Here is a 24,748-nt window from a genome sequence, read left to right on the forward strand (position 1 = left end):
TGGAATACAGGATGACAGAGTTGGAAGGGACCTTGGTGGTCTTCTAGTCCAACCCCCTGCTTAGGTGGAAAAGCCTACACTACTTCAGACAGATGGTTATCCAACATCTGCTTTAAAACATCCAATGTTGGAGCATTCACAACTTCTGGAGGCAAGCTGTTCCAAGGATTAATTGTTTTTACTGCCAGGAAATTTCTCCTTAGTTCTAAGTTGCTTCTGTCCTTGTTTAGTTTCCACCCATTGCTTCTTGTCTTACCCTCAGGGGCTTTGGAGAATAGCTTGACTCCCTCTTCTTTGGGGCAACCCCTGAGATATTGGAAGACTGCTATCATGTCTCCCCTGGTCTTTCTTCTCATTAAACTAGCCATGCCCAGTTCCTGCAACCATTCTTCATATGTTTTTGCCTTCATTTATCCCCTAATCTTCTTTGTTGCTCTTCTTTGCACTCCTTCTAGAGTCTCAATATCTTTTTCTACATTGTGGTGACCAAAACTGAATATGTTATTCCAAGTGTGGCCTTACCAAGTCCTTATAAAATATTATTAACCCTTCACGTGATCTTGATTCCATCCCTCTGTCAATGCAGCCTAGAACTGTGTTCACTTTTTTGGCAGCTGCTGCACACAGCTGGCTCCTATTGTGTGTTATATAGAATGGAGGGATCGCAGCAGAAGGGATTATAAGAGAATAAGCAAGCACTCAATTGGGACACATATCAAAAGGGCTGTGTTGTCCACCAGGGAACGTTGTGAGTTGAAGTCCACATTTCTTAAAGTTGCCAAGGTCGAGAAACATAGCGCTAAATGGGTAGAGGCTGTCGTCTAAGCAAGCTTGATTAGTGTTGTGGGGCTCCAGACCTTCTGGAGATCTTGCGCGCCAAGATTTCAGCCCAGTGCCTGGTAGCCATGGAGTCTTTCTTCTCACAGCCTTTCTGATGCTCTGTCCACAGTTCACGGCATCAAATGGACATGCAGCAATGGGAACAACAGCTCCGGTTTTTCGGTGGAGCAGCTGGTACAACAGATCCTGGACAGCCACCAAACGAAGCCGCAACCTCGGACACACAACTGCCTCTGCACCGGCAACCTCGGTGAGCAGCCAAAGCTGGCCAAGCCAGTTGGAGACACACAAATACACACACACACACCAAAAACCCCAAGAATTCCATTAACTGAGTTCACCGCGTTCCAATTTCAAGTGGTCCTCGGCTTCCAACCATTCATTTAGCGACCGTTTGAAGTTACAACGGCGCTGTAAAAACTGACTCGGGTATCGGTTGTCACACTTAATGATGGTAGGCGCATCCTCATGGTCATGTAATCCAACTCCTGTCACTTGCCAACTGACTTGTATTGATGACAGTTGCAGGGTCAAATTTCTGTTCCTAAGTGAGACGTTTGGGAAGTGAGTTCTGCCCCGTTTTACGACCTTTCTCGTCTCCGTTGTTAAGTGAATCACTGCAGATATTACCGTATTTTTCAGAGTATAAGACGCACCGGAGTATAAGACGTATTTTAGTTTTGGGGGAGGAAAATAGGGAAAAGAATCTGCTTGCTCATCTGGAACCATCCTTAACCAGCACGTTATTTTATCCTCTGGTTAGAGCTTTAAAAAAACTTTATTCAGAGAGAGTAACAATGAAAGAGCTTGCAAGCAGGTAAGAGCTGGGAACATCATTAGCACCTGGTTAGGGCTGGAAAGAAACTTATCTTTTGAGCAAGTTAAAGCAATGAAAAAAACCCTGCAAAGACTTAGGGCTTAGAAAACATTCTTCGCAGAGAGTAACAATGAAAGAGCTTGCAAGCTGCCAAGTGCTGGAAACATTGTTAGCAACTGGTTAGGGCTGGAAAGAAACTTATTCAGAGCAAGCTAGAGTAATGAAAAAAACCCTTTAGGGCTTGGAAATCATTCTTTGCAGAGAGGAACAACGAAAGAGGTTGCAAGATAAGAGCTGGGAACATTGTTAGGGCTGCGGGGGGGGGACACACCTACATTCAGAGTATAAGACGCACCCAAATTATCAGCCTCTTTTAGGGAGGAAAAAGGTGCGTCTTATATTCCGAAAAATACGGTAAATTAGTTCTATGGTTGTTATGTGATTCTGACTCCCTCTCTTGACTTCACTGATCAGACCCTGGGACACTGCGGCCGCCATAAATACGAGCCAGTTGCGGATTGTACAATGATTGTGAAATTAATTAATTAATATGCTGCCCAACTCCCGAAGGACTCTGGGTGGCTTCCAACAGATAAAAACAATTTCTAAAAACAGTATAAAACATTTCATTAACAAAAACCCATTAAAACACAGATATTCCCTCCGCCGCTCATCATTCATGGCCCGATGTCACAGTTATCAATGGTCCCAGGCCTTTACAACTTTGCAGGAAGGCTGGTAAGGTGGAGAGGACACGACTCTCCGGGGGCAGTTGGTTCCATAGGGCCGGAGCCGCCACAGAGAAGGCTCTTCCCCGGGGGCCCACCAGTGAAAATGCGAAAAGTGGTCCTAAGTCCTAAGTGCTGCTACAACGGTCACTAAAGGTTGTAAGCCGAGGATGATCTTAATGGACCCACACTGGGCTACGATGGTTCACATCTCTCTTTGTCTTCCTCTCTGTGCAGGGGCCGGGAGCAGCGTGCATCACAAGTGCAACAGTGCCAAACACCGCATCATCTCCCCCAAGGTCGAGCCGCGGTCGGGGGGCTACAGCGCCCACTCAGAGGTGCAGAACAATGATGTCTCGGAGGGCAAGAACGAACACAGCCACAGCAAATCCTGCAACCGGGAGAAAAGGAACGGCAAAGTGGCCAAACCCGTCCTGCTGCATCAGAACAGCACCGAGGTCTCCTCAACGAACCAAGTGGAAGTACCGGACACGACCCAAAATTCTCCTGTCTCCATCAGCAGCGGATTAAATAGCGACCCGGACGTAGCAGACAGCCCAGCCGTGACTGGCGTCTCCAGCATGGCGGTCGCGTCGGTGATGGGGAACTTGTCTCAAAATGCCACCGTCTTCATGTCCGATATTAGCAGCGAGGCTGTCTACACAATGTCCCCCACCGCTGGGCCGAACCAACACCTCCTCTCCTCCGACGCGACCGCCCAAGGGCTGGTGCTGGCAGTCAGTTCCGACGGACACAAGTTCACCTTCCCGACCGCCAGTAGCTCCGACGGACTCTCCATGCTGCCCGCCAGCGTCTCCGAAGAACTCGTGCTCTCCACCACTCTCGACACCAACCGGAAGATCCCGGAAACCACCATGAATTTCGACCCGGATTGCTTCCTTAACAACCCCAAGCAAGGGCAGACGTACGGCGGAGGAGGGCCCAAAGGAGAAGGTCTCAATGCCAACATCCGACAATCACCCACCTCGGACCGGGGCTTCAACTTCAACACGGCCCTCGCCAAGGAGATCAAGATCGAAGACACGTCCTTTGAGCAGCAGATGGCCAAAGAAGCTTTCTCGTCTTCGTCCTCCTCAAACTCACTGACCTTGAACACGGTGTCCAGCCTTCTACCCTCAGGTGGGGGACTCAGCCCCAGCACCACTCTGGAACAGATGGATTTCAGCGCGATCGACTCCAACAAGGACTACACCTCGGGGTTTAATCAAGCGGTACAGAGTCCCCACGTCCACCAAACTCCTTCCCCTAGCTTCTTCCTGCAAGACAGCAGCAAAGCTATCCCCCTGGAGCAAAACACCCACAGCAGCCTGAACGACGCCGGGGGCTCTTTTGTCACGCCTCTGGCTCTCCCCAATGTCAAGACGGAGGCCTCCTCCCAGAACACCTCCAACTGCAACGGTACGGTAGAGGCCCGGATCGAGGCCACCTCTTCGCTGCAACTCATGCAGTTCCAGGCCAACTTTCCATCCATCGCGGCTGAAGGGGAAGTCCCGATGGAGACCTCGCAGCAGGCAGAAGGGAACGAGAACCTCCTGAAATCCGGGGAGCTCCAGTCCTGCGGGGCGGAACACTACATGCCGCCCGAGGCCAACACCAGCTTGAGGAACGGAGGGAGCCTCCCCATCCTGCAGGGGAACATGGTACAGGGCCTCTACCCCGTGGCCCACCCGGGCTTGAACAACTCGTCCAACATGGAGCTCAGCTTGGATCACTTCGACATCTCCTTCAGCAACCAGTTTTCGGATTTGATCAACGATTTCATTTCAGTGGAAGGGGGCAACAACGCCTTGTACGGGCACCAGCTGGTCTCCGGGGAGAACCCCGGCATGTCGCAGACCGAGGAGACCAACCGGGCGGCCTACAGCCAAGCTGAAATGTGCATCCCCTGTTGCAGCCCGCAGCAAGCCAACCTCAACCTCAGTAACCCAGAGAACGGGGCCAGCCCGATGACCTACATGCACGTCACTGAGGTGGTTTCGGCAGCGGCCGCCGCAGTGCAAGGCACCCTGGGCATGCTCCAGCAGAGCGGCCGGCTCTTCATGGTGACCGATTACTCTCCTGAGTGGTCGTACCCTGAGGTCAGCTCGAGGGTCGCTTTTCCACCAACCCCTGATAGGACCGGGGGGGCATGGGTAGGGTTGTGGGTCGGGGTTGGGATCCGGGGTGAAATTTGAATATTCAGATTCAAATCCTGGGAAATGAAGTCCTCACATGCTGACTGGGGGAATTTTAGGCAGTTGAAATCCTCACAATTCGGCTGAGGAATTCTGGGAAATATAGTATACGCATCCTGACTGGAGAATTTTGGGAATTGTAGTCCACGCAATCTGGCTGAGAAATTCTGGGAGTTGAAGTCATCACAGGCTGGCTCGGAATTCCAGAGGAAGTCTACACGTCCTAACTAGAGATTTTGAGGGTGGCGGGATATTGTAGTCCACAGAGGCTGGATGGGGGATTTGGGGGTTGAAGTCCTCATGTGCTGGCTGGGGATTTCTGGGAGTTGTAGTCCACACAATCTGCCTGAGGAACTTTAGGAGTCCTCAGAAATTGGCTGAGGAAACTTGGGAGATGACGACTAAAGAATGTTGGGGGTTATAGTTCTCTTAAGAATGTTGGGAGTTATAGTTCTCTTAAGAATTCTGGGAGTTGTAGTGCACACAATCCGTCTGAGGAATTCTGGGTGTCCTCACAACTTGGCTGTGGAAAATCTGGGAGATGAAGAATGTTGGGAGTTATAGTTCTCACGTGCTGGGTGGAGAATTCTGGGAGTTGATGCTATCTGAGGAACTTCAAGAGAAGCAGTCTCCCTCTCCTGACTGGGGAACGTTGGGAGTTATAGTCCACAGATGCTCGACACGAGAATTCTGGGAGCTGTAGTCTTAAGCATGCCAGCTGGGGAATTCTGGGAGTCACTATCCAACTGTGGAATTCTGGGAAACATAGTCTTTTTATCCAGATTTGAGAATTTGGGGAGTTGTAGTTCACAGGTGCTGGGTGGTGTAGTCCGCACCTCGAAAAGGTGCCCAGTTGAAAAAACGTATTTAGGATAACCAAGACCCCCTTTTCTCCAACTCCTGCCCTATAACTGCTTACTAACTGCAGTCCCAGGGACCCTTCCTCAAAATTATTCCTCCGGGCAGTCAGTATAGCGGTCTTGCAGGGCAGGATGTAGAGAGGGGTTCCCGCTGGCCACTGACCCCTCTCTTTTACGCTCTCCACAGGGCGGCGTCAAAGTCCTGATCACCGGATCCTGGCAAGAAGCCAGCAATAACTACAACTGCCTTTTTGATCAAATCTCCGTGCCGGCTTCGCTGATCCAGCCAGGGGTGCTACGCTGCTACTGCCCAGGTGAGGGTGAGGCTGGGCTTGTGGGGTCAATGGGGAAGAGACCCGAAGACGGAGGGAAGTCCCTTGGCATTTGAGTCACCGTGGACCTTACATCCAGTTTTGGTCACTCTGTTAGCAGCATCTTACGATAATTGAAGGGCTGCCACAGAGAGGGGGGCGGCGGTCAGTGTCAAGGTTCCAGATAGCATCTGAACTAAATTAGAATCCGAGTCAAAATGCTCCTCAAAGTTCCAAATTATTGGCGGAGCCATCCTGGCACCCACACTGGGAAACCTGGATCTGAGTTTCCCCCTCCCCAGTTGAAAGTTCACATTCCTTGTCCCCACCACCCACCCACAAACTTGTCACATTGCCCACTCAGATTGTGCCAGCTTGTCCAGTCCTCCTTCCACTTCCGCCCAGGTGGGTGGGCATTGGATGACCTTGTACCCCTCGAAAGAAGGCTTTGTGGCTGCATCCTGAAAATCATCCCCTCCCAAGTTCCCATCAATATCAGAGCACAGAGACGAGGGGTGGGGCAGCTAGGGGGGATGTAGAACAACCTAGACTCAATTACACGATCATGGGCAAAGAAGATGTTAGAGGTACCTAAGGAAGGGAGGAATAACAACAAAGGGGGGGGGGGAATTAGCGATAAGCACCTCCAAAGTCATGCTTCATAGCCCTATTCTAACACACACACACATCCCGGAGAGAAAGAGGCAATACGCAAAAAGGAAAGAAGCAACAGCAATTCTACCTGTTCGCAAGACTAAGTTGGAAACAACGAAGCTAATTGCCGGAGGGAAGGAAGGGTGTGGGGATATGACGCGGCCAATGAGCAAACTGACCAGCATTATGACAACATATCGACATGTTGTGAGCTGCCCCGAGTCCACGGAGAGGGGCAGCATACAAATCATAGAAACATAGAAACATAGAAGACTGACGGCAGAAAAAGACCTCCTGGTCCATCTAGTCTGCCCTTATACTATTTCCTGTGTTTTATCTTAGGATGGATATATGTTTATCCCAGGCATGTTTAAATTCAGTTACTGTGGATTTACCAACCACGTCTGCTGGAAGTTTGTTCCAAGGATCTACTACTCTTTCAGTGAAATAATATTTCCTCACGTTGCTTTTGATCTTTCCCCCAACTAACTTCAGATTGTGTCCCCTTGTTCTTGTGTTCACTTTCCTATTAAAAACACTTCCCTCCTGAACCTTATTTAACCCTTTAACATATTTAAATGTTTCCATCATGTCCCCCCTTTTCCTTCTGTCCTCCAGACTATACAGATTGAGTTCATTAAGTCTTTCCTTCCTCCATTCTTGTAGCCCGTCTTTGGACCCGTTCAATTTTGTCAATATCTTTTTGTAGGTGAGGTCTCCAGAACTGAACACAGTATTATTCCAAATGGGGTCTCACCAGCGCTCTATATAAGTAAATAAAATAAATAAATAAATAAATAAAATTATATAAGATCAACTATGTCTTCAACGGGGATTTTAATACTCTGATGACGTTAGTAGAGGACTAACAAAAGCTAAGCAATTTTAGTGGTTTTATATACTATAAGGAATTGTCCTAAAATGCGAGTTCCAGGTATCGTCATGGATAAAAAAGCGATAGACATGATAGACATCACGACCTCTGGAGGCTTTAAAAAAAATATTTAAAAAACTACTAAAAAGGTCTCAGCTTTCGTCTGTCCCTGCGGACTTGGTCAGAGTTTAGCAATGACTAAATTGAGCAGCATTACATGAAAGGGGGGATTTTGCACTCTGATGAAGTCTACAGGGGCTCACGAAAGCTGAGTAGTTTTTAGTAGTTTTAAATACTTTTTTTAAACATTCTGAAGATCGTGATGTCTATCACTTCTTTATCTATCTATCTATCTATCTATCTATCTGTCTATCTATCTATCTATCTATCTATCTATCTATCTATCTATCCATCCATCCATCCATCCATCCAGCCAGCCAGCCAGCCAGCCAGCCAGCCAGCCAGCCACCCACCCACCCACCCACCCACCCACCCACCCACCCACCCATCTATCTATCTCAACTCGCATCCCTTTTGTCGTTTCAGCTCACGACACCGGTCTCGTCACCCTGCAGGTGGCTTTCAACAACCAGATCATTTCCAATTCGGTGGTTTTCGAATACAAGGCCCGGGCATTGCCAACCCTTCCTTCTTCTCAACACGACTGGCTGTCGCTGGATGGTGAGGAATGCAAGACACAGAGAGGACTGGGCAGGGGGGTGGGATTTGAGATGGAAGTGGGCAGGGCCTAAGGAATGGGGCGGAGCTTAAGTGGGTACCACCCTGGGATTCTACACCCAGATCTGCCTAAAATCAGGTGTTCTTTTTTCTCAACTTCAAAATGGGTGGACAATTTTAAGATGGGGGAAGGGAAGAAGAGAAAAAAGAGAGAGGGAGAGTGGGAAGACAAGATGGAGAAAAAGGAGGATAGGCCGAGGAGGCAGAAGAGGAGCTGGAAAGGAGGAAGGAGGAAGAGGAGAAGGACAAAGAAGAGGGAGAGAAAGAGAATAAAAGAGGGAGAGAGGGGGGAAAGACAAGATGGAGAAAAAGGAGGAGAGGCAGAAGAGGAGCAGGAAGGAAATAAGGAGGGAGGAAGAGGAGAGGAGGAGGACAAAGAAGTAAGAGAAGAAGAGGGAGATGAGATGGAGAAAAAGGCAGGAAGGAAAGAAGGAGGGAGGAGAGGAGGAGCAGGACAAAGAAGAGGGAGAGAAGAAGAGATGATGGAGAAAAAGGAGGAGAGGCAGAAGAGGAGCAGGAAGGAGGAAGGGGAAGAGAGGAGGACAAAGAAGAAGGAGAGGAAGAGAAGAAGGGGTGATGGAGAAAAAGGAGTAGAGGCAGAAGAGGCGAGAGGAAAGAAGGAAGGAGGAAGAGGAGGAGGACAAAGGGAGAAGAAGAGGGAGATGAGATGGAGAAAAAGGCAGGAAGGAAAGGAGGGAGGAGAGGAGGAGGACAAAGAAGAAGGAGAGGAAGAGAAGAAGGGGTGATGGAGAAAAAGGAGTAGAGGCAAAAGAGGCGAAAGAAGGAAGGAGGAAGAGGAGGACAAAGAGGGAGAAAAAGAAGAAGAGGGAGATGAGATGGAGAAAAAGGCAGGAAGGAAAGAGGAAGAGGAGGAGGACAAAAAAAGGAAAGAAGAAGAGGTGATAGAGAAAAGGGAGGAGAGGCAGAAGGGGCGAAAGGAGGTAGAGGAAGAGAGGAGGACAAAGAAGCCGAGGGAGAGCGCAGCGCAGCAGCCCCCAAAACCGAGGCGAGCGAGGCTTCGATCCTCCCGGCGTCTGCCCCCCACCACGGCCGGTCCTCCGCCTTGCGGCGCCCCGGGCTGCATTGCGGACCCTCCGGAGGCTCTCCCGCCGTCCATCCCTCCGGAGCGTCTCGGGGCCGATTGCAGCGCCGCCGCCGCCGCCGCCTCCTCCTCCGCGGGGCTGATGTCACTTTCCCCGCCGCGGATTGGCCGGGCGGGCTGGCCGGGCGGCGGCGGCGGGGGGGGCTCCCGGGCGGGGAGGGGGCGCGCCCGGCGGGGGGGGGGGGGCGGCCGGAGAAGGAGGCCATGGCCGCCTCGGCCCCGCTCGGCCCGGCCCCACGGTAAGGAGGAAGGGACGACACGCGGCGATCCCCGGCGGGAGAAGATCGCGTTGTTTAGCGTTGGGCGGGTGGGGGGCCTTTGGAAAAACTCCCCCAAATCCCTTCTTGGGTGGGAGGGGGGACTTCACTGGGCGGGCGGACCTGTGCGGGAGACCCCCCCTCAAATTAAATTAAATTAAAGGAATAACATCGAAAGGGAGATTTTTTAAAAACATGCCTTTCACTTTCCAAGCATCTCTTGGGGGGGGGGGCGCCTCCTGGGCGTGAGTCTGCAGGAAAGGAGGGAGCCACTGTTTAGTGTTGGGGGGGTTGTCAAAATTGGGTTTAAAAACCGTGCTTCAGTGGGAGGGGGCCTTTTATTGGGTATGTGAGACCCCCCCATTACATTTAATATAAAGGGAGGAGGGAGGAACCTGTGAGTTGTTTAAAACAGCCTCCTCACCTTCTTTCAAGGCTTCCCAGCATCTATTTGGGGAGGGGGGCTTCTTGGGCACATCCTAGCCCCTTCTCCAAATGAGTCTTTGCAGGAAAGGGGGAGCCACTGTTTAGTGTTGGGGGGCGCTCTTGAGAAAACTCCAAGTTGGGTTAAAAAAACCCTGTTCTTTGGTGGGAGGGGACTTTCACTGGGTGTGTGTATACGTGTGCATGAGATCCCCCCCCCCCAAATTTAATTTAATTCAAAGGGAGGAAGCTCTGAGATTTTAAAAACAGTCCCCTGGCCTCCTTTCAAGGCTTCCCAGCATCTATTTGGGGAGGGGGGGACCTAGACCCCTCCCCAAGTGTGTCTGCAGCAAAAGGGGAGAGGGCTATTGGAAGAACCCTCTCCCCACCTCCACCAGTTGCAGAGGTTCCCACGGGTCAGGGCGTAGGAGGGGTTCCCCAAAACTCCACCTAAGTGGGGGGGGCGGTGAGGTGGAGGGACCCTCACCATCAAATATGTGGTGGGGGGTAGGGAAGGGGCAATAAGGATGACCCCCATCCTTCCCATCCTGTATTTGAGGGGGAGGGTCTCTCTGCCCCCTCCCTTTAGGTGGAGTTGTGGGGTACCCCTCCTACCTCCCCACTATGGGAACCTCCACAAGTAGTGAGGTGAGGAGGGGGCTCTTCCAACAGCCCTTGCCCTCCCTTTTGCTGCAGACTCACTTGGGGAGGGAGGCTAGGAGATGCACAGCAAGCCCCCCTCCCCAAATAGATGCTGGGAAGCGTTGAAAGAAGGCAAGAAAAATGTTTTTAAAAACTCGGAGGTTCTTCCCTCCTCTCTTTAGATGTTATTTAATTTTCTTTGAGTGGGGGGTCTTACACTCATGGACACACACACCCAGTGAAACCCACCCCCTCCCACCAAAGCTCGAAGAAAGAACGCTTGTTTAACCCGACTGTCCTGTATTTACGACCATGATTGAGCGCAGGATTTCTGTTGCTAAGCAAGACTGTGAACTGAGTTTTGTCCCCATTTTACAAGCTTTCTTGTTAAACAAAAAAGTTAAGCGAATTGCTGCAGGGATTAAGTAAATAAGAGACCTTGGGAAGTTGGGTGGCATACAAATTGAACAGACAGACAGATAAATAGATAAATGAAGATGGTAGGTGGATGGATGGATGGATGGATGGATGGACGGACAGATGAAGATGATAGGTAGGTAGGTAGATAGGTAGGTAGATGAAGATGTTAGGTAGGTAGATGGATGGATGGGTGGATAGATGAAGAGATGAAGATGATAGGTACTTATGTTATGTTTATACAAACTGCTACTATCCTACAGATGTTTGACAAATAAATAAAAATGAATGGATGGATGGATGGATGGATGGATGGATGGATGGATGGATGGATAGATAGATAGATAGATAGATAGATAGATAGATACATAATAGGAAGATAGATTGATACATGATTGATTGATTGATTGATTGATTGATAGGGAAGATAAGTAGGCAGGCAGGCAGGCAGGCAGGCAGGCAGGCAGACAGACAGACAGACAGACAGACAGACAGACAGACAGACAGACAGATAGATCTATACCAGTGCGCAGAACCAATGTAGGCCTTACATGTGCTTGTTCTTTTTGGCGATGAGTACACATGACCTGACCAGTGAGGCCGCAGGTACTACCAATCCACTCCTGGCAGTGGGCGCACATGCTCAGTGTGAGATTCAGCTCCTGCGCATGCTTGCAGAAGCGAAATCTTGCATGAGGACCCTCGCACATGTGAGATTTCGGCGATTTTTGTTGATTTTTTAAAAAACCTTGCAGAAGTGAGATTTCACTTGCTGAGCATGCGCAGAAGCGAAATCTCGTGCAGGGGCACATGTGCGCGTGTCGGGGAAGTGCAGATACAGGCGCATTGCCATTTCCGCTACTGGGATGGTGATCCCGTCTGTACCAGTAACAGCCCATTACCGGACCTAACCATACTTTCCACTCCGGTCCTAAGCAAGGGGTCCCAAGGTGTGGGTTCCCCCCCCCTCGCCCCCCCAATACCTCTCTCCCCTGACCGACTCTCTCCCCTCTGTGGGGTGGGGATCACAGATAACCAGTTCAGGATGTCGATTCTGGAACGGCTGGAACAGATGGAGAGAAGGATGGCGGAGATGACCACAATCCAGCAGCACAAGACCGGCGGCGGCAACAGCAGTGCCAACGGAGGTAGCCAAGCACAGGTAAGGGCCAAAGTTTTCCAGCGCCTCTTCTCAGCCCAACAGGCGAAGGATGGGCTATCCGAGGGATCTTCTCACTCTTTCCCAGCACTGAACGGGTGCTTCTAGCACCGAGGATGTTACCAAGCTAGCAGGGTTGAAATCCAGCAGGTTCTGACAAGTTCTGGAGAACCGGCAGCGGGAAATTTTGAGTAGTTCAGAAAACTGGTGGCGGAAATTTTGAATAGTTCGGAGAACTGGTAGTGAGAATTTTGAGTAGTTCAGAGAACAGGTAGCGAAAATTGTGAGTAATCCGGAGAACCAGTAGTGGAAATTTTGAATAGTTTGGTGAACCCGTAGTGGAAATTTTGAGTAGTTCGGAGAACCCGTAATGGAAATTTTGAGTAGTTCAGAGAACCAGTAGCGGAAATTTTGAGTAGTTCGAAGAACCAGTAGTGGGAATTTTGAGTAGTTCAGAGAACCGGCAGCAGAAATTTTGAGTGGTCCGGAGAACCGGTAGTGGAAATTTTGAGTAGTTCGGAGAACCGGTAGTGGAAATTTTGAATAGTTTGAAGAACCGGTAGGGGAAATTTTCAGTAAAATATATTCTGTGCAGTCATTTGTTCACAGATATAAATCCACAGAAGAAGTGGGGAAGAAGGAGGAAAATTGGTATTCTCATTGTGATTTTTATTAGCTTATTTATTAAATTTATTAACCCTTCATCTTGTTTGAAAGTGACTCTGGGCCACTTTTGGCAGAAACTTTTGGATACATTGTGTATGTATCTACCAGTCGTGGGTTCTAAATGGCATGGCATCGGACCAGAATAACTCCGGGACCGCCTTCTGCTGCATGAATCCCAGTGACCGGTTAGGTCCCACAGAGTTGGCCTTCTCCAGGTCCCGTCGATGAAACAGTGTCATCTGGAGGGACCCGGGGAACAGCCTTCTCTGTGGAGGCCCCGACCCTCTGGAATCAACTCCCCCCAGAGATTAGGACTGCCCCCACCCTCCTTGCCTTTCGCAAATTCCTCAAAACTCACCTTTGTCATCAGCCATGGGGTAATTGATTCCCCTGGGCTGCCTCCGCTTCACGCATGGTCTGTATGAGATGTATGATTGTTTTATATTAAGGGTTTTAAATTGTTTTAGTATTGGATTTGTATTGTTTTTGTTGTGAGCCGCTCCGACTCCTAGCAGAGGGGTGGCATACAAATCTAATTAATTAATTAATAAATAATAAATAAATAAATAAATCCCTTTACTAACTTTTCATGCACGCATTTCTTAGAACCGGGAGCAACCTATCGCTGATATATGCAGTATTTACACCTTCATTTTGATGTTGTAAGCTGCCCCATGACGCCTTGCAGTGGCAAACACATTGAATAAATAATATAAAGCCAAAAGGCCAGTTGTTCCACAACAGAACACCCACGTTTGACATGTGTTTCTTTCTCTCTCTCTCTCTCTCTCTCTCTCTCTCTCTCACACACACACACACACACACACACACACATAATTTTTCCTGTTCTGAAAGAAGACCAAGAGAGGGAAGTGTTGGAATTCACTGTTGGAATATATTTTTTATATAACAACTACAGTAGTATTCAATCAGTAGTTGGCAGTGTTTACAAATTTGGATCTGTCTATCTACTTTTAGTTCCCAGTTTCTTGTTACAGTTAAGCAGTTAAGCAGTAAAGCACATGGTGATTGTACTTTGTTTTCTCTGTGGTGTTATATATAAACAGAATTTCAAACAGGAAAACACACCTGCAGAAACACACAAGAGGGGGGGTCTCCTCCAGATGCCACCACCTTCAGCATAACACACACCCGCCCACTCACCCCTTTCACACGTGCCCCCCTCCGGGTTGCCTCCTTCACTTCAGTCTCTCCCTTGCAGTGCATCTCGGAGGCCGCCACCTTGGGCACCTGCTTCGAGAGCCGCGTGGTGGTGGTGTGTGAGAAGATGATGAGCCGAGCCTGCTGGGCCAAATCCAAACACCTGATCCACTCCAAGACGTTCCGGGGAATGACCCTTTTGCACCTCGCGGCCGCCCAGGGCTACGCTACCCTCATCCAGACGCTGCTCAAATGGCGGTAAGAGTTTCGGGAGGTGGTGAGGTGGGTTTTCAGGTCCGCTTGCACCAAGGAGAGCAATTGTGTTGCTTTCTGGACATTCTCCTCCTTCCCAAGTTGTCTTCCCACAAGGTGTGACTTTGGGGTTCTGCCCTTGGCAGACAATCCAGTATTGTCCCAGAAAAATGGCTATGCGGGTTTTCAGCACCAATAAAACTATGCAACAAGGTGGAGATTTACAATATATGTCATATGGTGATGGCATATATGGCATATAAGTCCAATAAATAAAATAAATAACAGCTTTACACGTGGCCCATGACTTGGGGCCCTCCGTTTATCCTTCGGTTAATGCAACCAAGGACGGCTTGGTTGGGTTTTTTTTAAATGAATGAGCAACTGATTGGAAACTTTCCACAAATAATCATTTCCGGCAGAGACTAAGTTGTGGGGAAGGGGGAGGGGGTGTCTTTGGATCTCTCTTTCGCCAATGCCCACCCTGATTTCAAATTGGTGTCTCCTTTCTCTTGGCCATCTTCCTGCTTTCCCATTAGGACAGATGTAGGTGGGGAAGGGATAGGGAGAAAAAGAAGAGAGAGGGGAAGGGAGGAAGAAGGAGAGGGAGAGGAAAAGGAAGAGGAAGAAATGAGGAGAAAGACAGGTGAGAGAGAAGAAGAGAGGGGGATGGAGAAAGGGAAAGAAGGAAGGGAAGGAGAGAAAAGAGGACAGGGAGAGAGGAAGAGGGGAAGAGAGGGAGATGGAGAAAGAAAGAGAGAATAGAGGAGGAGGGGGGGAAGACAGAGGAAGAGGAGGAAAATGGAGAAAGGGAAAGAGAGAGAGGAAGAATGGGAGGGAAAGAAGGGAGAGCGGGAGATGGAGGAGCAGGAAGAGAGGGAGAAGAGGAGAGAGGGAGAGGAAGGAAGAATGGGAGAGAAAAGGGACAGAAGAGAGAGGGGAGAGGGGGAAAGAAAGGGACATGGGGCAAGGGAGAGAGAGTAAGAGGAGAGCAGGAGGGAGAGAGAGAAAGGGAGACGAAGAGGAAAAGGAGAGAGAAGAAGAGAAGGGCATGGAGAAAGGGAGGGAGAGAAGAGAGGGAGGGAGGGAGAAAGAGAAGAGAGAGGTGAGGAAGAAAGAAAGAAAGAGGGAAAGAATGAAAAGAGGGGGAGATGGAGAGGAAGAACGGGAGGGAAAGGAGAGAAAGAAGGGAGAGGGAGAAGGGGAGAGAGAATGGAGAGGGGAAGAAGAGGGAGAAAGGGAAAGAGAGAGAGAAGGAAGAATGGGAGAGAAAGAAAGAAGAGAGGGGGAGGAAGAGACAGCCTCCAGGCTCCAAAAGAAACCGCATCCCTTTTTTCCTGGAGTTTTTCCGAGGATCTTGTCATCTTCTCTCCTCTTCTTCGTTCCTTAGCACCAAACACGCCGACAGCATCGATCTGGAGCTGGAAGTCGACCCTCTGAACGTCGACCACTTCTCCTGCACGCCGCTGGTACGGAGCCACGTTCTTGTGTGGGCTGGGAGATGCTTAAGGTTGGGAAATGGGACGGGGTGGGGGCCACAGGCGGTCCTTGACTTACAATCAAGGAAGCAAAAAACCCACCGAAAATGGGTGAACTCTTGCACGCAAGAGCGCCCTTGCGCAGGATTTCACTTCCAAATTTGCATGTGTCAGGGGTGGGAGTGGCATGCGCATCTCCATTTCCACTAACGCATCGCCAAATCCACCCATACTCGATGCAATCTACTACTTGTGTTCCGGTAATAAAATCCCCCTTGGGCAGCGTTAGTCTTACGTCACTGTGTTGGAGATTTGTGGCTCGACCTGTGGAAAGCGGCCGGTTGTGAATCGAGTCCCATTTGGTTCAAGGAATCCAGTCGATCCCTTTAGTGATCCAGTTTCCTGCCCAGGGCTCAAAGAAGGAATTGTACGGAGCCGCACCACTGAATCTCCGATTGAGACGACATAGGCAACCACGCTGGGAAATCTCCTCCGTCTTCCCCGTGACCCCAATGGGAATCTTTCTCTCTTCCAGATGTGGGCCTGCGCTCTGGGTCACACGGACGCCGCCGTGGTCCTTTACAAGTGGGACCGGCGGGCCATCTCCATCCCCGACTCGCTCGGCAGGCTGCCGCTGACCATCGCCCGCTCACGCGGCCACGTGAAACTGGCCGAGTGCCTTGAGCAGCTGCAGAGGGAAGAACAGGCACAGCTCCGGCCGTCCCCTCGCGTCCCTTCCTGCCCTCCACAAGAAGAGCCCGTTGGTGGCGGTGACGACAACTGGACGTCCCAGTGGCCCGGCAAACCCGTCGCCTCTCAGGACCAGCTGAAGGGAATCACGATGATTTCCAACGTGAACACGGGTAGGTTGGCAAACGCCATCTTCTCTCTCTCGCCTCCTCGAACATTCATGCACTGATGATGTTACCTAGTTTGGTAAGGTGATATCTACCAAACAAAAAACCTTACCAAGGTCTGCAAGTGCCAGTATCTAGTATCATCTAGTATCTAGTGTCATCTAGTATCTCTTTCACCAAGGCCCACCCTGATTTCAAACCAGTGTCTCCTTTCTCAGCGCCATCTTCTTTCCCGTTCGGACAGATGTAGGCAGGGGAGGGAGAGCGAGAAAAAGAAGAGAGAGGGAGGGAGGAAGAGGGAGAGGAACAGGAACAGGAAGAAAGGGTGAAGAGAAAGACGGTCGAGAGAGAGGAAGAGAGGGGGAAGGGAGGAAGGGAGAGAGGGGAAGGAAGAACGGGAGAGAAAAGGGAGATAAGAGGGGGGAGAGAGGGAGAGAAGGGGGAGGGAAAAGAGAAGAGAGGAGGAGAGAGGAAGGGGGAGAGAGAGAGAGAGAGAGGGAGAGGAAGAAAGGGAGAGACCTGGTTGTTTCCTGATTTGTCCTCCAAGAAATATTATTTCAATAAAAGTATCCAGTGGGGATACTAAAAATTGTTTTAAAAATTGTTAAAATTTATAGAATAATGTAGTAAATATAAAATAGTTTTTAAAAGATGAAAAATGAGTTAAAATATAAAATGTTTTGTTAAAATGTTAAAAATTAAAATTAAAAAAACACACAAAATTTTTAAAATATAAATAAGTTCACTCCTTTTTATTCTTTTAAACTTCTAATGATTTGTCCCTTTTATTTTGCTTTCAGAATTGAGACGGCCTCGGTCCGAACCCTCCAGTTACTACAGCAGCGAGAGCCAGAAGGATTACCCAGCCCCCAAAAAACACAAACTGAACCCCGAATATTTCTCCACGAGGCAGGAGAAGCTCCTGTCCACTGCCTTGAGCCTGGAGCAACCCAGCAGCCGGAAGCCGATCTCCGGCGCCAAGCCTTCTCTTCTTGAAACCATCAACCCCAGGCACGGAGGCACGGATTACGCCCGAGAGGTGGTCCCGGATTTGTCTGGCTACCGCAGCTCCAAATGGAGGCCGAAGGAGACCTACCTGGGCTTATCACCCACGCAGGTGTCCGGTAGCCCTAAAGGGCTGGCGTCGTTAGGGAAAGACCCTGGAGCTCAGCGACTACATCCGCGGGAACAGATGAATGTGGTGATGATGGCGGACAGGGAGGTATCCGAAGTGGAATTGCTTTCCTTCCGGGAGAGTGCCGAGGTTGAAAACTGCTTGCCGCACATGGATGATTTGCAGGTAAGCGGATAACCGGTAAACCACCTGTGGGGACTTTGTGGGTAATTCATCAACAAGAGGGATAGAATTGAGATCAGGCAAAGAGTTAATACCGCTTTATAAGGCCTTGTTAAGGCCACACTTGGAATACGGCGTTCAGTTTTGGTCGTCACGATGCAAAAAGAATGCTGAGATGCTGGAAAGAGTGCAGAGAAGAGAGAGAAAGAGGATTGGGGATGATTGGAGGCTAAATTGTATGAAGAACGGTTGCAGAAAGTGGCCATGGCCATTTATTTATTTATTTATTGGACTCTCCGAGGATTCAGGGTGGCTTACAACATAGTTGAATGAGAAGAAGGACCAGGGGAGACATGGACAACTCCATTGGAAATATAGAGTGGAAAAGTTGGGCAGCCGTCTGTCCAGGAGGGTATAAGGACTCCTGCCTTTAGCAGGGGGTTGGACTGGATGACCTCTAGGTTTCCCTCTTTCTGTGCACGGCCACTCGGAGCGAACCCACCGACTCAAAAGTCGCTTGCTTATTTCATGGTAAAATCTCACTCTTTATTGATGAAAGCAACACACAACTAAAAGCAGATTTGAATGGCAAGGAAAAGGGAGTTATTTCTTTCTCCGGAGTGAAGCATCAACAATGTCTGGGAAAAGCGCCAACTCGGCCTTTCCTTAGATAACAGAGTCTATTTATCATTTAAGAATATAAATCAGCTCAACGAAATCCTGGGCAAAAATCGTCCAGCAAAAAATGTCTTTTAGTGAGGCAGGAATCATGTTTTTGAAGCTTTTTTCAAGCACATGCACACTCTAAAACCTCTTCCATTGAAGGGCGTTGAAACCCCACACCCAATTACCCCAAATCCTTTGCTTTTATACTGCCTGGAAATGACATCACACCCCAAAGAGGTAAAGCTGTAAACTAATACCTTTTACTATGCAGCTCCTCTCACCTTCTCAGCAATCTCCTGTAGCAATCCACTAACTATCCACCCTAATGTCTTCCTCATCCTCTGACTAGGACCACTCCCCCATTGTTCTATCAGCCCCCTCTAGTGGTTCCCCGGGTTCACTCTGGTCACTTTCTCCGTCACTCTCACTCTCTGCTGGCAAGCCCCCTGGCCCAGGGTAGCCAGAGGGGCCTGGCTCATCCTCCTCAGCATCTGACATGACCTGAGGTGGACAAGGAGCACTCACAACACCCTCCAGCCTCCCTAGTCTAAATAGGGGACAGTAAGAGCGGCTGGTGCTAGGGCTGAGTAGGATCTCCTTGGCTCCCGCAGGTCACCATGATGACTCTGGCCGAGCACATCATCGAAGCCACCCCGGAGAGAATCAAACAGGAGAATTTCGTGCCGGCCGAAGAAGCACCCCAAACGGAGAGGACGGAGAGTACCGCCATTAGCACCTCCATGAGCTGGCTGGCTAGTTACCTGGCCGACATGGACCGCTTGCCCAACGCTGCTCAGATAAGGTTTGTGGGGAGGAGAGGGGAGGGAGAAAGGAGGAGGAGTGTTAAGGAGTGTGCAGAACGACCCTTGAGTTATCAAGGACATGCACAGAGGAAGAGTAATTATTCAGTCATACAAGACAGATACATTAAAGTGTGTAAAACAGTGTTTAGAAATAGCACAGTCAAGTTAAACAGTCCGGTAATACACGTTCAAATCAGTCAATATCTCTCAATACAATAATAATAGTACAAGCCTCTGTCTTACCTATCGGACATACATTACAGCTTACAAATACATCAAACTAACACAGAGCTTTCTACATCAGTCACAGTGAATCAGCAGAAAGAACAGAGCAGAGAGAGAGAATCATGCTTTCTGGCTCCCTCTTGTGGCAATTTGCAGGACTACCTCTTGAAGCTATAGTACTTCAATACATATAAACATTCATGGTTAGCTTGTTTATATAGTGCAAACCCAACTGTTTTGTACAGAGTACTAATGAGGAGGAGAAAGGAGGGGGAGGAGAAAGGAGAGGGAGGAGAAGCCGAAAGGTGGAGAGGACAGGAGGGAAGGCGGGAAGGAGGGGAGAAGGCGAAAGGAAGAGGAGCAGGAGGGGGAGAAAGGAAAAGTGGAGGAGGAGAAAGAGAGGGGGGGAGAAGGAGGAAGAGGAGGAGAAAATGGGAAGAGAAAGGAGAAAGGAGGGGTAGGGAGGAGGAGAAGGGAGAAGAGAGGGAGGAGTGGTTGGGGAAAAGAAAGGAGGAGGAGAGGAGGGGAGAGGGGCAGTAGGGGATGGGAGGGCTAGGAGGAGGAGAAGAGAAGGAGGGGTTTGTGGAGAGGAGGAGGGCTGTGGGGTCTTTGGTATTCTCTGAGCTTACGAGGTTTTCTTGCAGACGTTTCAAGACTCAACTAGGGAACGTCATCAGGGCTAGCCTGATTTCTCCGGTTTTTCTCCGACCTGAAGCTCTTGTCTGCCCCCCTGTTGCAGAAGTCTGTACGGCGGGTGCCTGACCCCCTCGCCCCACACCAGCCGCAGCCCCTCCGGCTCGCCAGTCAATGCGATGGCTTTTGAGAAGCCCAGCCTCCCTTCGGCAACAGACTGGTCCGAGTTCCTAAGCGCCTCCGCCGGTGACAAGGTGGAAAACGAGTTTGCACAGCTGACTCTCTCTGACCACGAGCAGCGGGAGCTCTACGAAGCCGCTAAGCTGGTCCAGACCGTCTTCAGGAAATACAAAGTAAGTGACTGCCGAGAGGGGGGGGGCAAGAAGCCACGAGGGGGAGCGGGCGGAGAGTCCGACTCTCCGGTGCCTTGGGTCAGGGAGGCTGGTCCCTGGCAAAAGTACAGCAGTAGCAGCAGAGAAAATGTGGATCCGTGGTGGCGCAGCTGTTAGGATGCAGGATTGGTGGGCTAATTCTTCGGAGTCTTCGGAGAGGGGCGGCATACAAATCTAAGTAATAAATAAATAAATAAATAAATAATTCTGCCGACTGCCAGCAGTTTGATCCTGATGGGCTCAAAGTCGACTCAGCCTTCTGTCCTTCTGAGGTCGGTAAAATCAGGACCCAGATTTTTTGGGGAAAGAGGCTGACTCTGTAAATTGCTTAGCGAAGGCTGGAAAGCACTACAAATGGCTTTTGCTATTCTGTTCTGTATTCTGTTCTGATATGTTCTGTATTCTATTATGTTCTATTCTATTCTGTATTACATTCTATTCTGTTCTGTTCTATAATCTATTCTGTGATCTGTCTGTTCTGTATTCTATTCTGTTCTGTATTCTACTTATTCTGTTCTTTTCTGTATTCTGTTCTGTATTCTATTCTGTTCTATATTCTATTTATTCTGTTCTGTTCTGTTCTAAAACCTGTTCTGTATTCTATTCTATTCTGTTCTGTATTGTACTCTGTTCCGTTCTATGATCTATTGTGGTCTGTATTCTATTCTGTTCTGTTCTTCATTTTATTCTATTCTGTTCCTTGATCTATTCTGTTGTGTATTCCATTCTGTTCTGTTGTGTATTCTATTCTGGTCTGTTCTTTGATTTATTCTGGTCTGTATTTCATTCTGTTCTGTTCTGTTTGGTATTACATTCTATTCTGTTCTGTTCGATTCTACTCTACTCTACTCTACTCTTAATTCTTCACCCCTTCACGAATGGTTTGAGGACTCCATCTCTCTGGCAGCTTCCCTCTTCATTGAGAACTAGCTCTCCTGCCCTCCCGCACCCCTTTCTTCAAGGAAGTCATTTCGCTCCTTTCTGGTTTTTCCCCCTCTCAGGGACGTCCCCTCCGGGATCAACAGGAAGTGGCCGCAGCCGTCATCCAGCGTTGTTACCGGAAATACAAGCAGGTGAGCGGAAGCCCCTTGGGCATGGTATGCTTGGCAACTCCAGGTCATCGGATCCGAACCCTGTGGACCACGGTTACCCCCTGGGGGAGGTGGGGGATTGTTTCTCTGGAAAAGACTTCCCTCCCTTCATCCATCGGGCCACCCAACTCACATAAAAGACCACATAAAGTTTTTTGGGGGGGTGTTTTTGGATCTCACTTGACAGGGCTTCAGCTGCTGAAGGGAATGCAAATGGATTGGGTTTTTTCTTTGAAGAGGTTTCACTTTTCACTCGAGAAGCTTCTTCAACTCTGATCGAATGGCGGGGAAGGGAAGGATTGATGCCTCTTGCAGACAAAGCCGATCATTTTTTGTGTTCTTTTAAAGACCGCCGTCGAGGCCGGTTGAAGCTTCTCCTGCGTCCTCGGCGGGGGTCACCTGAGTTGTGCAAATGGGCCTGGAACAGGCGGGGTTGCCGCTACCACTGCTACCGGTGCGCGGTGGGCGCGGCTTCGGGTCTCTGGCGTGCATGTGCCTCCCAGTGAGATTTTGCTTCTGTGCATGCGTGGGAAACAAAATCTCGTGAGGGGATGCAGGCGTGAGAGAGATTTCAATGATTTTTTTTGCCTCTGTGCCTGCGCAAGAAATCTCCAAAATCTCTCACACACACGTGTCCCCTCAAGAGATTTTGCTTCCTGTGCTCACGCAGAAGGAAAATCTCGCTGGGAGGCACGAAGCTGCAAGCACAGCTCTGGTTTTAATACCGGTGCAGCGTTGTCATCGATACTAGTAGGAACCCGCTACAGGTGTGGAGTCTTCTTGGGTAAAACGCCCCGTGCCTATTTGCACAATTCCTGCTGAAGCCTCTTCCGAAATAACCGCTGCCCCGTCTCCACCCCACAGCCTCCAGCTTTCTCTCTCTGGGAGACGCGCTCGAGTGCCGCCAGGTGACGGACAGGCCCGACTTTGTTTAACGTTAATCTTGTATTTTCTGTTTCTCCCTCCCAAGCTTACTTGGATAGCCTTGAAGGTAATGACCGCCATAAATACACATCCAGTTTGTGAGCTTCGCCCAGGGAGAAACGTCGGTTGGTTTCGGCTAGGAATGGAGCTGGCTGTGGAGGCTGGGTCTCTGTACCGCTGCTTTGCTACGTCCTACAGGGGGTTGGGGAGGAGGGAACTGTTCAGGGACACACACACACACACACACAAAGAGTGGCTGTGGAATTCTGGGAGTTGAAGATTTTTTAAATTGCCATGGTTGGAAAACTCTGAATTAAGACTCCAAAACGTCGATTAAATTCTATTGAAGAATAGCTTCGGAGGTGGCACTTGTTCTGTGTAGACGGGTCACCGATCAGAATTAAAAGTCACGCACAGGCCAAGGATAATAAATAGTAAAAATAAAGAGTACGTTGTTTACAAACTGTCCAGGTCCCCTGTGCCCGTAAGTCGCGGATCAACTGTCCCTCACTCAACATCAGCAGGTGGCTTCAATTTCTTTTCTGTTTCTCTCCTGCCCTCCCTGTCTGCCCCCCTCTCCCGCCTTCCTGCGCTCCCCCCCCTCCCCGCAGTATGCACTTTATAAAAAGATGATCCAAGCTGCCATCTTGATCCAGAGCAAATTCCGAAGTTATTATGAGCAAAAGAGGTTCCAGCAGAGCCGCAGAGCCGCCGTTCTCATCCAGCAATTTTATCGCAGCTACAAAGAATTCGGCAAAAGGAAGCAAAACCGTCGGACCACCGCCCTCATGCAGCAGAAGCTCAGGTGGGGTTTTTGGGGGGGGGGAAAGGGGGAGAGCTTATCAATTGGCTGGGGGGGTGACTCATTTGGGAGGGAGGCCTGTAACTTTGGATGAAGTGAGATCCCAGAGAGAGGGAGAGAGCAGAGAAGAGCAAGAAAGGGGATCAAGGAGAAACCTTTGGAGGCTAAACTGGACGATGGGATGGTGGAAGGAACTGGGTTGTACAAAGAGAATAGCAACAGCATTTAGACCTATCTACCGCTTCCTTGTGCCTTGACAGCCCTCTCTAAGCGGTTGACAGAATCAGCCTCTTGCAAACCCCAACAATCTGGGTCCTCATTTGACCCACCTTGGAAGGACGGAAGGCTGAGTCAACCTGGAGCCGGTGATGGGATTTGAACTGCTGAACTACAGCTAGCGGTTAGCTGAAGGAGCCTGCAGGGTTGCACTCTAACCACTGCGCCACCCCGGCTCCAAGAAGGTGACAGGAGGGCAGTCTTGCAATATTTGAGGGGCTGCCCTCAAGAATGGGTGGGTCCCCCTATTCTATGAAGCATCTGAAGGCAGGACAAGAAGCAACAGATGAAAACCTGTGACATAGGAGAGAAGGAGGAGGACAGAAGAAGAGGAAGAGGAGAGGAGAAGAGAAAGGAGAGGAGAAGAGAAAGGAGAGAGGAAAAGAAGAGGAGGAGAGGAGGAGGAGGAGGGAAGGAGAGGAGAAAGAGAAGAAGGAGAAGAGGAGGGAGAAGGAGAGGAGAGAAAGAAGGAGAGGAGAGGAGAAGGGAAAGGAGAGAGTCGAAGGAAAAGGAGAGAGGAAAAGGAGAAGAGGAGAGAAGGAGAGGAGGAGGGAAGGAAAAGGATAAAGAAGAGAATAGGATGAGGAGGAGAAGGGAAGGAGAGGAGGATGAAGAGAAGGGGAGGAGAAAGAAAAGAAGGAGAGAGGAAAAGGAGAGGAACAGAAGGAGGTGGGATCCTTGATGCTCCCTGAGCTGAGTTATTTTCTTGTGGACATTTCACCACCCAACTAGATAACATTCTCAGTGCTAGAAGAGAGTGGGCTTCTCTCTCTCTCTCTCTTTCTGTTTATGTAGTATGAAAACACCTGCAAGGAACCAGCCAAGCTCAGAGGGTACCAAGGGCCCCTGCAATTCTTGACACATAAGCAACCCCCCCCCCCCCCAAAAAAAAAAACCCTTGTAAGTTCTGGGTTCTAAGTCACCCAACATTTTATCCCAAAAACATTTTTCCTCCCCCTCTCCGACAGAAGCAGCCTGCTCACCAAGAAACAGGACCAAGCCGCTCGCAAAATCATGAGGTTCTTACAGCGCTGTCGTCACAGGTGAGGCACGACTAGATGCCCCCCCCCCTTGGGGTGGGATGGGAAGGGATGTCCCGGGGACCTTTCCTAGTAAGGGGTGCAGGCTGGAAGCCCCCAGGCTCTGGCTCTGGGTTGTGGGAACCGCATCAGTCTGAACCAGGGGAAATCTTAATTCCAAGAGACCAG

General features: G+C 49.7%; 1 protein-coding gene across 4 annotated transcripts in view; it reads left to right on the top strand.

Moving 5' to 3' along the window:
* The window catches only part of CAMTA1 (calmodulin binding transcription activator 1), a 248,156-nt gene that overhangs the window by 212,567 nt on the left and 10,841 nt on the right, over positions 1-24,748 (top strand). For 3 of the 4 annotated variants that reach the window (XM_070759048.1, XM_070759046.1, XM_070759047.1), the window contains exons 4-17: positions 950-1,090; positions 2,623-4,484; positions 5,628-5,754; positions 7,826-7,960; positions 11,890-12,020; positions 13,906-14,102; positions 15,487-15,565; positions 16,110-16,437; positions 17,232-17,731; positions 19,006-19,196; positions 20,162-20,408; positions 21,449-21,520; positions 23,074-23,267; positions 24,509-24,583. In XM_070759048.1, the coding sequence (XP_070615149.1) occupies positions 950-1,090; positions 2,623-4,484; positions 5,628-5,754; positions 7,826-7,960; positions 11,890-12,020; positions 13,906-14,102; positions 15,487-15,565; positions 16,110-16,437; positions 17,232-17,731; positions 19,006-19,196; positions 20,162-20,408; positions 21,449-21,520; positions 23,074-23,267; positions 24,509-24,583 (4,279 nt within the window). Of the gene's footprint in view, positions 1-949; positions 1,091-2,622; positions 4,485-5,627; positions 5,755-7,825; positions 7,961-9,298; positions 9,359-11,889; positions 12,021-13,905; positions 14,103-15,486; positions 15,566-16,109; positions 16,438-17,231; positions 17,732-19,005; positions 19,197-20,161; positions 20,409-21,448; positions 21,521-23,073; positions 23,268-24,508; positions 24,584-24,748 lie in introns of those variants that run through there. The other variant, XM_070759050.1, reaches the window with a different exon arrangement.

Source organism: Erythrolamprus reginae, chromosome 8 (assembly GCF_031021105.1).
Source record: "Erythrolamprus reginae isolate rEryReg1 chromosome 8, rEryReg1.hap1, whole genome shotgun sequence".
Classification (NCBI taxonomy): Eukaryota; Metazoa; Chordata; class Lepidosauria; order Squamata; family Dipsadidae; genus Erythrolamprus; species Erythrolamprus reginae.